Source organism: Gouania willdenowi, chromosome 17 (assembly GCF_900634775.1).
Source record: "Gouania willdenowi chromosome 17, fGouWil2.1, whole genome shotgun sequence".
NCBI classification, from domain to species: Eukaryota; Metazoa; Chordata; class Actinopteri; order Blenniiformes; family Gobiesocidae; genus Gouania; species Gouania willdenowi.
The window spans coordinates 35,947,285-35,963,423 of record NC_041060.1 but is presented as its reverse complement, the minus strand read 5'-3'; the positions used below and the strand labels follow the sequence as shown (position 1 = coordinate 35,963,423).

The following is a 16,139-nucleotide window of genomic DNA, read 5'->3' as shown; positions in this document are numbered from 1 at the left end:
TTCAGAGGAGGCTCCGCCTGCTGCTCCACCTGTTCCAGAGCCACCGGCCCCCACCACGTCCACCTCCCCTAAGCAGAGCAACCGGATAGAGGAGTCTGAGAGAGTCCCCCTGCACCATGTCCATGTCCCCATCTCTAACAGCACCCTGGAGTCCCTCCCCAGGACCCACATCTCCACCACGCTCACAGGTGAGACCCCACCCACCCCCACCCCGTGACCTCCGCTGAATCCAGGGCTGGGCTCAATTATAATTGTAATTGCATGATTGGAATTAATTACAATTTTGACATACTTATAACTGTAATCATAATTGGAAAAAACTGTTGTTGTAATTGTAATTGAGTTCAGATAATTTACTTTATTGTAATTGACATATAAATTCTATTAAAAAGAGTAAATTGTAATTAAACACAAAACTTCTACACATGTGTAGTTCATAAATAATAAAATATGTTTCAGCTCAAGCTTTCACACATTTTACCATTTAAAATATATAAATCTATGTGTATAGTGAAAAAAGGCTCAGACACCCACATCATAAATAATAATACCAATATTATTATTGATTAGGAAGGTAATCAATAGATGAGAAACGAATTAGTCCATTTACAGCTTTTTATGGTCAATTTTTACTAGAACCAGACTGATACAACACTTCATCTGCTTTTCTTACCGTGAATATAATAATCCATCAATTTTATATCACGCTTTCTCATAGACACTGAAAGTCACTTCACAGAATTAAGGCATTATTCTTTCATTACACACCTAGTGGTGGTAAGCTACTATTGTAGCCACGGCTGCCCTGGGGCAGACTGACGAGGCTGCCATAGTGAACCATAGGCCCCTCCCACAACCAACACTCACTCACACACTACATTCATACTAGACAATGTGGGTGAAGTGCCTTGCCCAAAGACACAATGACAGATACCACAGCAGTGACTGTTCCCCACTGTGACCCCTGGAATTCTCAGTGGTCTCCATCATCTACTGACCAGGATCAGACATGCTTATGTTCACAGATCTAACCAGATCAGCCAGTCACAGGCTGAGATGGTCAAAGTGATCACAGCGAGTCGGACTCTGAGTCAGAATAAGGTTGTGGTCGCTTCTGAACAAGTCCATCGTGGTGATTTGGTAACTTCATGCTGTTATGTTATTATTACAAACTGACTTTTGCTGTAGACGGAGATCAGAACATCCTGTATACAGCCTGTATCCAGGATGTTCTGCTCTCTGCTCCATCTGTCCATCCTCCTTATGGAAGCGTCTCCATCAGCCTCAGAGTCCAGATCACTGATCAATCCTGAACAAACCTAACGCTGTGATTTAACAACTTTATTCTGTTTATATTTCTATTATAAACTGGCTGATTTTTACTGTATCCATGCTGCTGACGACATTTCTCCGTGTCGTTGCTATGACGAGGCAGTGTGCATCATCACAAAATGAGTGATCAGAATGATTCAGTGCAAGCAAGAATGATTTAATGTAAACACTGTCATTGTTCCTCCTGGTCTATATTTTGTAGCAGCTTGACGCTCATAAGACCAGGGAAAATTCACAATTTAGCCGCGTCATTGTTTAAGCAGCAGGGTTCAAAGCTAATTAGACCAAGGGTTCCCCACTGGTGTCATCCTGGGTATCACATTTTGCCAGTTATTAAATCACGACCCTCTTTTTTTTAGAATTCAACCAACCAAATTTAGTTTTTCAAAAACAGCTGTTGAAAACACACATATATTATTGTTTATGATCTTTTTTAAAGAAAAAATCTAAATCATTTTCCTCTGCAACATGCGTTTCACAGCATGCCTGGCAAAAGAAGTTTCTTTCAAAATAAGACAACTCCAACATGAGAGACATTTAGCATTTGTTTATTTTTTCATTTATTTATTTTTGACCAGCTGTTCGCGACACACCCAGTACAGGTCCACGACCCACAAGTTGAGAATCACTGAATTAGATGATAAATAATATTTATTAGTGTATTTTACAGCTGATTTTTAGACATGGGTCAAACTGACTCGTTAGCATTAGTGATGCTAACAGAAAGCTAACACGAGAAAAAGGTTAAGTTTTTTTGGGCTTATTTATTAAAGGCTCAATAATTGTGATTAACTGTAATTGAACTTTAGTAAATGAGAACGTAGTTGTAATTGACTTTTGGGGGAAATGATAATTGTAATTGAACATGGATAATTGAAGACATAATTGTGATTGAGGTCAACTCTGGCTGAATCCTTTGTCTCTGTCACTGCAGACGTTTCCACTCCGTCGCCCACGGTCCAGCTGCCACAGCAGAAGTCCATGGACGTCACGAGTCCTCGGCCGTTCCCCTCCAGCCCATTGGCCGCCATAAGACGACCAGCAGCAGCTGTGACGCATGATGCTGAGGAAGACGGCCTCAAACACTTTGAGCAGGCATGTTGATCTTTGTGTCCAATGGAGCATGTGCTGCTCGTGTGTAACCGACTGTGGTCCCCAGGAGGCAGAGAAGATGGTGGCGTACCTCCAGGACAGCGGCGTTGATGACGACAGACTCACAGCTAAACTTCCAGAGAAGCCCAAACCTGCTGCAGGACTGCCCCTGACCCATGAGGCTGCACTCAAGTGGTTTTACAAAGACCCTCAGGGAGAGATTCAGGGTAGGATGGATTTTAGATTTCATTTATATTTCATACATGAACACAACAGCAGTGTATTTACCACAATGAGAAAAGAATTATGACTAGAATATTAGCATTGCCTGAAGAAAATACGAATGAGGATGCAGGTGCTGGCACTGCATTAGCTTAGCATTAGCATAGCAATAGCTAGCATTAGCATTAACTAGCTTTAGCAGTAGCTAGTTTTCAGCACGCCCGAAATTGCAAAACTGACAGCGGAAGTAGCAAAAATTCATTTTCCGGTAGTGGGCATCCTCATAATCAATCAGTATGGACCGGAGAGGGGGAGGGGAGGGGAGTCTGAGCAGCCGCACTCACGCTGATACACTAGCAAAGCTCTCAAGTCTCATGCATTGGGCGTGAGACACACATTTCAACCTGATGTGAATCACTGAGTGCGTGCATGTGCACGGCTGAAGCGTGTGTGTGAGTAGCGAGTCTCACACACACACACACACACTATTTCCTCTGGAAATGTGAGCCACACACATGAATTATAGCTGAAGTTATTCTCAGTCTGCTCGTTACGTTACATCTGTTTGTATATTAATTACTAACCTTGGACCATAATCACCCCTGCACTGAGAAATGTTTAATGCTAAGTAAGTAGTTTTATTTGTATGAATGTTTTTTTTCAGGTTCTACCTAAACTGCAGCATTGGTGCAAACTTTATCAATTTACCATGTTCATGTTCCATTGAATTAAACCAGATAAATCACACACACTATTTTATTTTACACCCACAAATAAACCCTTTATAACACTACAGAGTACAGAGTATGTACATCTCTATGTACATACAACCTTCAAACATATACTCATTTGGTCATAATTGACAACTCTACTTAAGCTCCTCCCACTATATGAATGCATACCTTTGACGGGCACTGTACTAGTCTATCTATAATGCTAGAAAGGTCTGTCTGTCTGTGTCTGTGTGTGTGTGGAGCAAATATCTCCCCGATGTGGTGTGAGTTCGACCTGAAGCTCAGTCAATGGCTTCCAAATACCACGAGTGTGTGTATCTGTTATTTTGGAGTAATTTGGTGTTGCAAAACGTACCGATAAAAGTTATTTAAGTTAATATTTCATGGTTATTTAAAATTATTCCCATGACCTCAAACTTCCTTTAAATCTCGGGTCACGGACTTCACTTCCTCCTTCGTCTCATGACTGTGGGCGGTGCCTGTGCTGACGTCATTAGCCGACCTTATCACAAACTATCTGGTTATTCAGACAGAGGAATGTAACGTTTTTGTGAGTGGATGGGTCCACAACACGGCTCTACTATGATTATTGTTTGTTCTGTGCAAGGGTGAGTGTTTCTTCTTTTATTATTCTATGTGTTAAGATGCTAGCAGCTACAATGTAAACACACGCGCACACACACACACACACCTGATGCACGTGGATGTGAGAGAGTGCCTGGATGTACATGCTGAACTCACACAGAGCCGTTTAGAGAGAGAGTTGCGACTTATTTGGTGTTGCAAAACGTTTATTTTTTTAGGTACATCCGAGTCCGTTTTTTCTCTCTCAACAACCTTGCGTGCAGCTGATGCACGTGCGTGTGTGCGGAAACTAACGGAGGAGATGGAGAGAGTCCCACACGGCAACCAGGAGCGAGTCACACACACACACACACACACACACACAAAATGACTCCAGAATTACACTATTTATGTTTAAATTGTTTTAAATTCAGTCATTTCTTATTTCCACACAAACTCTTCCACAACCTGGTGCTGCTTACTGACACACAACATTGTTTAGTTGTCCGTGCGTGCAGTGACCCAAAGTTAATTCAGTCTCATAAGTTGTAAGTCTTTTCAATAAATAGTCTCTGAATATTTTAGGAAGACGTTTTTGTTGTACTTTAAATGCTATTTGACTTGAGTTTTATTTTATTTAGTGAATAGTGTCTCAGTGTTATGAACATAATACAGGATATTGGGACATAATTTCAGGCCTCACTGTGAACCTTCTTCTTCTTCTGTGGTACCTCCTCCTCCTCAGGGCCGTTCAGTAACCAGGAGATGACGGAGTGGTTCCAGGCCGGGTACTTCACCATGTCGCTGTTGGTTAAACGAGGCTGTGATGAAGTCTTTCAGCCCCTGGGGGAGATCATGAAGATGTGGGGGAGGGTCCCCTTTACCCCTGGTCCTGCCCCCCCCTCCTCTACAGGTATGATCATATGAATGCTGTAGCAGTAACAGACTTTGTCCTGCAGGTGGCAGTGGAGTCTTTTAATGTATATTTCAATCAGATAAAGACAAACTGTGAAGTTTCAGTTCACACAAAAATGTGAAAGATCACATCAAGGCATTTTGGAGGCGGGGTCTATTTATCCTGTTGTGATTACTTGAAAGAAGGTTTGTTGTTGTCATGGTCTTTTTAATGCAGCATTTCTCCCACTTGGCTGGGGCCTCTGTTTTAGATGCTGGAATAAGTTGGTTGTGTTGCTGCCTTTTGTTCCTTTAATCAAACCTTACAGCTGCACTCAACTGTTGCATGTCTGTTGCTACAAACAGAACTATTCCCTTTCTCTCTGTTTAGCTCTCATTAGCCGTGTTGTTGCTGTGTGTGCATTAGAGAGAAACAAAAGGGAGGGCGGAGCTACAGAAGCTCCCGGGGACAAAAAGCACACCGGAGCAAAGAGAAGAAGCAAGTCACATTTTTCATTTTTTAAATCGTCTGCAACATAAAACTCAAATTAAATTTCTCTAAAATTGATTCATTTCCCAGCCCTACTTTACATAGAAACGTGAAAATATTAGAAACGCACACTGTCACAGAACAGCTGACTGAGAATGTAAGGAACAAAGTAGGAGTTGCATCTTGGTACATTAATGGTGCACACCTACATCTACGGCCACAGCAAGCCACACTGCAATAATTAGGGCCTCCCATTTTCCCTTTTAAAATGACCATCATTTAATTTCACAATATGAAAAACTGAGGATAAGATATAAAAATTTTAAAAATAATTCCCAATTTAGAGGAACAAATGTTTGTTGATGGAAAAACAAAAGTGATGGTTTTTATTGTTTGTGAAACAAAGTGTGTAAGTCTTTAGTCTGACAGCCTTTCTACTTTGGACGTCCCATTCATTAGCTCCTCCTTCAGTACCGCACCAGTGTTTGATCCTCTGTGTGAATCAATATAGTAGCTTTTCATTTTCCAGTCATGGTCTCAATGGTTTGGATCTAACTGTTAGTTTGTAGTTATCTCTCCTCTCTCAGCCCCCACAGAGGGCTGCATGTCCACGCAACACAAACAGAGATCACATGATTCCTGCTCCGTCTCAACCTCTGCTTAGAACAAGCTTTAGTGTCAGATGTGTCTGAATACGGCTGCTCCACTGGACAAACGGTGTTTCATCACTACACACAAGTCGACGGAGCACCCGCATTGTCCGCCATCATGTAAACGCTGTAGGGTCAAATGTCATCACACAACTGTGCTTTCTTAATACTTTTTTAAATTTTATTTGATTTTGTGAACCTTTGAATTGTATATTGCCGTTTTTTTTTTTTATTTTGCAAAATTTTGTGCCACGAAATTTCGAGACATTCCTACTCATTTCTGCATCACTTTCAGGGTTCTCACCAGGTTACAGTGGGGCGAAACAGTATTTAGTCAGAAAACCAATTGTGCAAGTTCTCCCACTTAAAAAGATGACAGAGGCCTGTAATTTTCATCATAGGTAAACCTCAACTATGAGAGACAAAATGAGAAAAAAAATCCAGAAAATCACATTTCCTGCATTTTGATGGCAAATTTTATTTAAGTAAAGATAAAGTTTACTAAAGTTGTTATAATACCTAATACAAATTTGGTATTATTATGATGGTACCGATTAAAAAAGGAAAAACAACAAAAAAGCCCACCTACATTGGTTAAAACAGCGTCGTGGACCAAAGTCACAGCGTGGTAGAGGATTAAAATCACAGTTTAGGAGACCGTATGCTCAACTGCACTAGAGAGAACCCTGATAGTTTGTGTTTTCTTGTCTTTCCCAGTTTAAAGACTTTACTTCCTGAAATCCTACCAAACAGGATAAATAGTCGACTCCTGTTAGTATCCCTTGCCACAGAGTGGAAGGAGGATATAGGTCCGTCCACGTTAAAGGGGACAGTTTTTCTCAGAAACCGTTTGATAGTTAGTAAATTTATAATCTGATGTGATATTATTTTCTTACGTATACATCTAAGTTCTTAGATTTAGGACATTTAGGAAAAGGTTGAGTTCTGACAACCAATTTGGTGAGGGATGTTGATGACGATGTTTTACGCTGAAATCACACAAGATTATGTCGCGAGAGCTTAGCATGTCCGTTAGCCACACGGCTAGCCCAGTGTTGGATAGTCATATTGAAGTTTCTATTCAGTTACAAACCCATTCTTATTTATTATCAATTAGATTTTTCATTATTGATCTTCCATTGAGTCAGCTGCTGAATTATTTGACTTACAACTTCAATACTGTTTAGTGTATTTGAAATATCCCAATTATTATTATTATTATTGTTGTTATTTAGTTTTAATTAGTCTTTTATGGCTAAAAAAAGGTTCACTCTGGTGACTAAAAGTCAGGATTGTAATTATTTATTGATTTGATCTCAGGACATCAGGGTGACTCCTCATGAAAAGTGAAATGCTAATAAAACCAACTCTCTGTAGCTGCTACTACAAGTTGGATTGAACCACTTGTTGATCACAACACAATAAATACACACAGGGTAACATGATCACTACTCAGTCCAATACATGTAAATGTGTGATATTGTTCCAAAATGTGCATGTGAGCCATTTCTGTGTCATGTTGGAGCTGATTTTAACCTCTTCAACCCCAACAGACCCGCCGGCGGGGGCACCTCCAGCTTCTGTGTCTCTCACGGGTTTAAATGTTGTAAAGAATTAATTAAATCACACATTCTATACCTCTCTGTAATCCTCAGAAACTATAGAAGCTACAATCCGTCCAATGAGTTGCAAAGCGCTCGTATGTAAAATGGCCGGCCCCTCCTTTACCCAGCTCTGATTGGCCAGGGCTAAAGCCACTCCCATAGTGTTTGATATCATCATTTTCTACAGGATCTGAGCTTTACAGCACATTGTCAATCATTCTGAATGGTCAAATCATTGCTGAACTCGACGCATGTGTAACTGCATCAAAAAGTTAAGCCAAAATTAGCATTACGCATGGCACAGCAGAAACCTGAATAAAAAAAATGTTTATTTCACCTAGTGGTCAAACATAAGACTAACAATGATTGACATGGGTATGTGGTTTTGGGAGAAAAGTGGCTGGGTCTTCAGAGGTTACATAAAGAGAGAGAAACAGAAACGGGTCATTCTGTTTTTGCCTTCCGTTTTGATTTTACGGAAAATCAGCAGCTCTAGTTATTGTCTTATATTTGTACACAAGGCTGAACCTTTAACCTCCATCATAACTACACACAAAAACGTGACGGATCATTCTAGGATTGTTAAAAAAAACACTATAGTTCAGTTCTTTCTGAGTTTGATTTTACTCTGTGTGTTTCAGGGCGATGGAGGTCAGGAAAGAGTTAAAAGACAACAAGAACTCAGTGCTCTCAACCTCTATCAGTTACAGCAGCTTCAGTTCCAATACCTCCTGAGGTAAGATTTACATCTTCTCTAGTACTGATGTCTGTAAGTCGTTTTAACATTTAATCAGTAGCTCTACTTAGAGTTATAGAATTACATTTACAAATTGACATAGCCACAATTCTGTCATTGTAGATATTTGATACTTCATGACAACTAGTCACAATGACTCATTAACTTCCATTCAGATGTAATCACAGATATCTATCATTTAATTTTGACATGTGAGCTCTGTCAGGGACAGAAAGTGTGTAAGACAGGATCACTATATTTGGTGTGTGACTTCAGAGCAGGGTTGGGGGTTAACTACATTTTTCACTTACAATTGTCTTTAATTGTAATCCATGTTTAATTCAATCATGATTACGCTGAACAGCATTATTCTTTTATTACAATTAAATTACAAAAAAAAAATCCCTTGAGAGTCAATTACAATTACGTTCTCAATTACTACATGTCTTAATGTCTTAAATCAGCTGTTACAGTTATTTGTCATCTAATTTGTTTCTCATCTTGTTAGGCTTCAGTCAAGGCTATACCCCTTGATTTATTTATTTGTTTTAAATAAAAAATATCTTCATAACATGGCTCATAAGAGCTGATCCATGATCAAAAAACTGTCCTTTACAAGGTACAACAAACCATGATTCATGCTTAAGCACTTTAATACCTACTACCTGTGTGGGTGTGAAGGTATTATTCACCATGGCAACCGAGGAATTTACACCTATAGAATGTAACAACCAACCCTGATTAACACGTGGGTTTAACCCACCTTTAGGAGGTAGAGCACACGAGGATTCTAGTGGAACAACAGGGTGTGTATGTGTGAAACCATAGGGGGGACCCTAGGGGGCACATTGGGGGGACCCTAGGGGGCACATTGGGGGGACCATAGGGAGCACATTGGGGGGACCCTAGGGGGCACATTGGGGGGACCATAGGGAATACATAGGGGGGACCATAGGGAGCACATTGGGGGGACCCTAGGGGGCACATTTGGGGGCCCATTGGGGGGACCCTAGGGGGCACATTGGGGGGACCATAGGGGGCACATTGGGGGGACCATAGGGGGCACATTGGGGGGACCATAGGGAGCACATTGGGGGGACCATTGGGGGGACCATAGGGAGCACATTGGGGGGACCCTAGGGGGGCTTGATTAAGTGTTAAATTCCTTGTTAAACAGACCTTGTTGGTGACACATGCATTGTGTAGACAGGGACAAGGCTGGTCTAGAGCAGTGAGTGCTATCTGATATGTCTAAGCCATAATGTTTTTATTTACAAAGTCAATTACAACAGCAACACATTTTTTTTCAAGTACAATTTTATTTTTAATTATGTCATAATTGTAATTAATTATCAATTATGGGATTACAATTATAATTGACCACAACCCTCCTTCAGGGTATCAATACCTTGATGGAGTTCCAATATGATATATTCTGATGTGATAATATTTTCTTTTGTATTCATCTAAGTTCTTAGATTTAGGACGTTTAGGAAAAGGTTGAGTTATAATGAGAATCATCTGGTGAAGGATGTTGATGACTGTCTTCTTCTTACACTATTTTTACTTTTTTTTCTATAGTTACCATTTACCTTGTTTTGTATTTGATTATTATTACTGGTTCTTGTTGTCTGACCCTCGTTTCAGGATGTGTAATATGTGTTGTTGTGGATTATCTTCGTGTTTATCATTGTATTACCAAACAAGAAAATATTAATACAAAAAAGATATATATAATATAATTGTAGCTAGTAAAAATAAATTTTCCTCTAGTAACAACTTTATTTTAGCTATCTACAATTGTTTTTACAACTAGTCAGAATTGAATTACAGAGATGAGAAAAAGAGAGTTAGTGTATATTGTGTGTGTGGTGGTCCTCAGGCAGCAGTATGCTCAGGTCCTGGCTCAGCAGAAAGCTGCAGCTCTCAGCTCAGCTCCTCTTCAGCAGCAGCAGCAGCATGAGCAGCAGATCAACCTGCTCCTCCAGCAGTACCAGACGCTGAAGATCAGGTTCTTTAATACTTATTTACTTTAATACTTAACTCCTCCTACACTGTTTCTCCCATTGTGACAATAATTAATGCTTGTACTTTCATAATTAGTAACTTTTTGACGTATTCATTTATTTTTTTTATTTTTGTTGGAAACTTTTAACCCCTTCATCTCCAGCCATTCTTCAACTGATTTTAACCTTTAACATGTTCAGCTATGACCTTCAACCCATTTCAACTTTTTTCAACTTTTTCTACCTTATTGCTAATGTTAATGCTAATGCTAATGCTAGGCACACGTAGCGATTAGTCGAAAAAGAAAAAAGGTGGCGTGCTGCAGCTGTCAGTGAACTGTCCTCTGATTGGAGCAGAGACAGAGTTAAGACAGACTTGAAGCATCCACTGTTAAATCAATCCTTTTTCTTCAAAAGAACATGGATTATGCTAATATTTGATGCATAGATTATGTAAATAGATCCATATCTAGCGCGCTGTACACCTGTGTGTTTGACATGCACTGATCTGATGTTGACATTAACAGTTGTCTGTTAAGTGTTAATAAAAGCAGGTTTTATCCAAACTATCCTAAATACGCTAAATGTGAATGATTCTTATTGACATTGGTTTACTACAAGCCAAGCTTCTGATTGCACTGAACTGGAAAAGCTGTAGGGCTCCCAGTATTGGTCAATGGGTCAAACAGATGTTGACAATCCTACCACTGGAATGGATTACATATTACATATCTTCTGAAAGGGAAAAGTGACTTGTTTGAATCCATATGGAGGCCATTTATCATCTACGTGGAACGTTTGAATCTATCCGAGGATCGTAATGAGGACTCATGAGACTAATCAGACTTGGGACTATACCTTTTGAGTTTTATATTCATTTTTTGTTTTTTTTTGTTTTTTTTTTTACCTTTTGTTTGTTTTTTTTCTTGGAAATATGGATGTCTCTGTACGCTCCTGTAACATGACGTTCTTTTTGAAGAAGCAGAAGCACGGGTGTGTGTCTGGGAGGTTGTACTGTTGTTGTGTTGTAAAGCAAAAAATAATAAAAACTTTGTTGGGAAAAAAAAAAAAAAGCAGGTTTACCACTAAAACAAATGTAAATATGTCATTTGTATGAGTAAAACATAGGTTTTAATTGTAGGTTCAGGTCAGGCTCTGATATAAATACCTAATGTCTGTCAGACCTGTAGGTTGTAGTTTGAGTTCAGGCCAAAACTTGAATAAGGTTCATATCATAAATGCTCTGTGTTTAATTACCAAAAACCAAAACCTCCACCATCTGATCATTCATTCTCAGGCTCTGCTGCACAAAAACTCTGAGACAAACGCCACAATGTGTACGTGGGTCAGATTGGAGCCATAAACATTCACACTGGAGTCTGATACAGGTCATTTTTTAAATGGTCATGTGAACGGATGAACAAAAACATCAGAAATGAGCATTAAGTCTGTTTTGGAGAAGATGAGCTCTGTAGACTTGAATGGTAGGGACGTAGAGGAGTGGCTTCACAGCCAGAGGGAGTCTGTGGTATCTGCCCTGGTTTAGTTTCACACACCAGTGACCCTGTAGAGTCATATTTGCTTTGGTGTTAAATGTAATCCTTCATTTTGTTGAAAGAGTGTGTGTTAGTCAGGTTGATGCTGACGTCTGCTATGAATGTGGACTGATCACATGCAGCGTTAAATGACAGTGGTGAGAGTTAACAGGAAAAAAGCCTGTTGACTTACAAAACATATCAGTAGACTACATTAATAAAATCATACAAATGTCACCCATTGTAATTTTATTATTTTTCAAATATTTAACAACTTTAAATGCTAAAATTGAAAGTCAAAGTTCCTGCATATTTAATAAGTCTGTTTGACCAATGAAAATCTTGGTCGACCACGACGGCATCGACCAATTAGTCGACTTAACGACCATAGTTGTCAGACCTAGAGCTAATGCACCTAGACAAATATTCTAATTCCATGTTCCCCTCACAGTGCATCACTGTAGAGGCCAATGAAGTAGAGTTTAGATTCTTGGCTGGGCTTCATTTTTAACTGTTTTTATTCTTTTAAATCTCTATTACACTAATATTATTTATTAATAAACAAAAACATTTCTATATTGTTATGGTATCATTTCTAAAGTGATATCTGTTAGTAGTGTGACGGGATATTAACTGTGTTGTGTTTAGTTATTCAGCGTTCACATTCACTGATTATTATTTGCTGATTTTGCTCATTTGCTGCTGGAGCTCAGAGAACAAATATGATTGGTTCTTCAGTCAGGTCTGTGCTCCACACATAGACCACCTGGTCTGGTCTACATACTGTAACGGACTGGGTTCTATGTTCTGGTTATGTTCCACTGTGTGTATTCAGTAGTTAACTGATGCTGAGATTTCCTATGGTCATGAAGGCATCATGGTTACTGCAGCTTTCTCTGCCAATGTGTGTCTTTGTTTACATGTGTTGATTGGCTGGGAGGCAGGGAAAGGGCGGGCGTGAGTGGGGAAAAGGGGTGAGTATTGGCAAGGGTGTCACAATACGATACGTATCATGATACTTCGGTCGCGATACGATATTATCGTGATATATTGCGATATTTTACCCAGTTAATATCAAAATTAAACACAGAGATGAAAAATCAAGTTGCTGTATATGTTCATCAGAAGATATTGATCATTCAGACAAATTGAGTCAAAACTATTTCAAAACATCCTATTTATTATTTATTATTAGTTTTTACACATTTTCTCTGAAAAAAAGAAAATAGTGTTACACACTGTCATCATTAAATAAAGTGCAACAAGTTTCTTTTCACTGAAACTACTGTGTAGAAGTCTCAAAGTAACCATGACAACATAAGGACGTCATTGTAACAACTGTAAGTGAGAACATTAAGGATAAATCACCCTGAGTTACTGATAATACACAAAAATAAGAAAAAATTATTTATCCTATTGTATCAGTTTAAACACTGATCTGAACAGATTATTATGAAAATAAAATTGAAAAAAAAATATATATATATATATTTATACATATATTTAAAATCGATTTTTTAAATAAAAAAATGGATTTAAAATTGGCACCCAAAAAATCTTTTTTTCACACCCCTACCACGCTGCTAATCTACCAGCAGCAATACGTTCAATAAAATTCTAATTTACGTTGGTTTTGCTTTGGGCTTGGGCCTACAAGTTAAGTTAATGGGTCTGGCTCAGGGATTTATGCCCGCGGGGTTGGGTCAGGGCCCGATTTCACCTCTACAATGAAGCTGCGATGGCACTATAGGTGGTACTGGAGACGGGGAGAGAGGAAAATGAACAAATAAAAGCATTAAATATTTATTTTTAATGTTTCTTTTTTGTTAAAAATTATAATCATACTGAATATTACCAACAACTCACAAAACAACAGCAAAAAAAGAGAAAAATAAACTAATAAAAAATAAATAAAAAGAACAAAATACACAAAATTACACTAAAAACAGAGACAAAGACAGAAAAATACTTACAACATAAAGTGACAACAAATAAGAGAAAAATAATACACAAAATCACTACAAAATACACAACATACAAAAATATACAAAATGACATAAGAAATAACCAAATGACGCCAAAAACACACAACTGAGAGAATTATGTAAATAGTACCAACAACACACAAAAAGAAAAAAAAATACTGAATAATGAAAAGAACAGACAATCAACAACAAAATACACAAAAAACACACAAAATGATGATAGAAATAGTTTTGATTAGAACATAAACTGAAAATACATGAAGGAAATGACCGTAAATGATAAAAACTAGAGAAATAAATCTAATACTAAATACTGTTTCATTCACTCATTTACAAAATGAGTTATCACTCATTCTTTAAAGTTATTTTCCCACAGAATTCTGAGCCAAATGTTGTAGTCAGACAAAAGGGGACTAGAGCCTAAAACGTTTGAGAACCATTGATCTAAAAGAGCAGATAAACACACTCACACTCAAAGAGAACATGTAAACCCTTATCTCTAGAGTTACTTTACTAAAAAAGCCCAATCATGGTTATTATATGTGATTATCACATTATTAACCTGAGATGTTACTGTCACCAGTGAACAATAGGGGGCTTAAAAATCACCCCTGTGGGAACCAATACTGACACGTAATTGATCAGAAATGCAACCATTGATTTTGACCTTTTGTGGTCTACTGGTTAAAAAATGTAAAATTCCACATGTGTCAAACTCAAGGTCCGGGGGATAAATCAGGTCTTTTTGATTATCCAATTTGGCCCATAGGAAAAAAAGCAAAAATGGAAGAGAAAACATGAATTATTGCATAAATGACCAAATATTTAAGTTGTTGCTATCTTTGTCGTTCCAAAAACACAGATTTTATAAAATGACGCAATGTTTGCCGAGGCAAAGATTGTTGATTTGTGCCCATATAACACGACTGCAGGCAGATTTTATTTTAAATTGTGGAAGTAACTCAAATTTTTTCAGAATTCAAGCATTTTCCCACAAAACTCTTTTAAATTACAAAAATTGATCAGCTATGATGTGATTCATTACGTTTAATCTGATTAGTCAGCTATGATGTGATGCATAACGTTTAATCTGATTAGTCAGCTATGATGTGATTCATTACGTTTAATCTGATTAGTCAGCTATGATGTGATTCATTACAGTTAATCTGATTAGTCAGCTATGACGTGATGCATAACGTTTAATCTGATTAGTCAGATATGATGTGATTCATTACGTTTAATCTGATTAGTCAGCTATGATGTGATTCATTACGTTTAATCTGATTAGTCAGCTATGATGTGATTCATTACGTTTAATCTGATTGGTCAGCTATGATGTGATGCATAAAGTTTAATCTGATTAGTCAGATATGATGTGATTCATTACGTTTAATCTGATTAGTCAGCTATGATGTGATTCATTACGTTTAATCTGATTAGCCAGCTATGATGTGATTCATTACGTTTAATCTGATTAGCCAGCTATGATGTGATTCATTACGTTTAATCTGATTGGTCAGCTATGATGTGATTCATTACGTTTAATCTGATTAGTCAGCTATGATGTGATTCATTACGTTTAATCTGATTAGTCAGCTATGATGTGATTCATTACAGTTAATCTGATTAGTCAGCTATGACGTGATGCATAACGTTTAATCTGATTAGTCAGATATGTGAAGCATAACGTTTAATCTGATTGGTCAGTTATGATGTGATACATAACGTTTAATCTGATTGGTCAGCTATGATGTGATGCATAAAGTTTAATCTGATTAGTCAGCTATGATGTGATTCATTACAGTTAATCTGATTAGTCAGCTATGACGTGATGCATAACGTTTAATCTGATTAGTCAGATATGTGAAGCATAACGTTTAATCTGATTGGTCAGCTATGATGTGATACATAACGTTTAATCTGATTGGTCAGCTATGATGTGATGCATAAAGTTTAATCTGATTAGTCAGCTATGATGTGATGCATAAGGTTTAATCTGATTGGTCAGCTATGATGTGATTCATTACGTTTAATATGATTAGTCAGCTATGATGTGATTCATTACGTTTAATCTGATTAGTCAGCTATGATGTGATTCATTACGTTTAATCTGATTAGTCAGCTATGATGTGATTCATTACGTTTAATCTGATTAGTCAGCTATGATGTGATTCATTACGTTTAATCTGATTGGTCAGCTATGATGTGATTCATTACGTTTAATCTGATTAGTCAGCTATGATGTGATTCATTACGTTTAATCTGATTAGTCAGCTATGATGTGATTCATTACGT

The 16,139-nt window shown here is 37.9% G+C and overlaps 1 protein-coding gene across 1 annotated transcript in view; it reads left to right on the top strand.

Moving 5' to 3' along the window:
* The window catches only part of gigyf2 (GRB10 interacting GYF protein 2), a 68,874-nt gene that overhangs the window by 22,701 nt on the left and 30,034 nt on the right, over nucleotides 1-16,139 (top strand). The window contains 7 exon segments of the mRNA XM_028472394.1: nucleotides 6-188; nucleotides 2,267-2,427; nucleotides 2,492-2,651; nucleotides 4,690-4,841; nucleotides 4,843-4,857; nucleotides 8,224-8,318; nucleotides 10,201-10,329. Coding sequence (XP_028328195.1) covers nucleotides 6-188; nucleotides 2,267-2,427; nucleotides 2,492-2,651; nucleotides 4,690-4,841; nucleotides 4,843-4,857; nucleotides 8,224-8,318; nucleotides 10,201-10,329 — 895 coding nt within the window.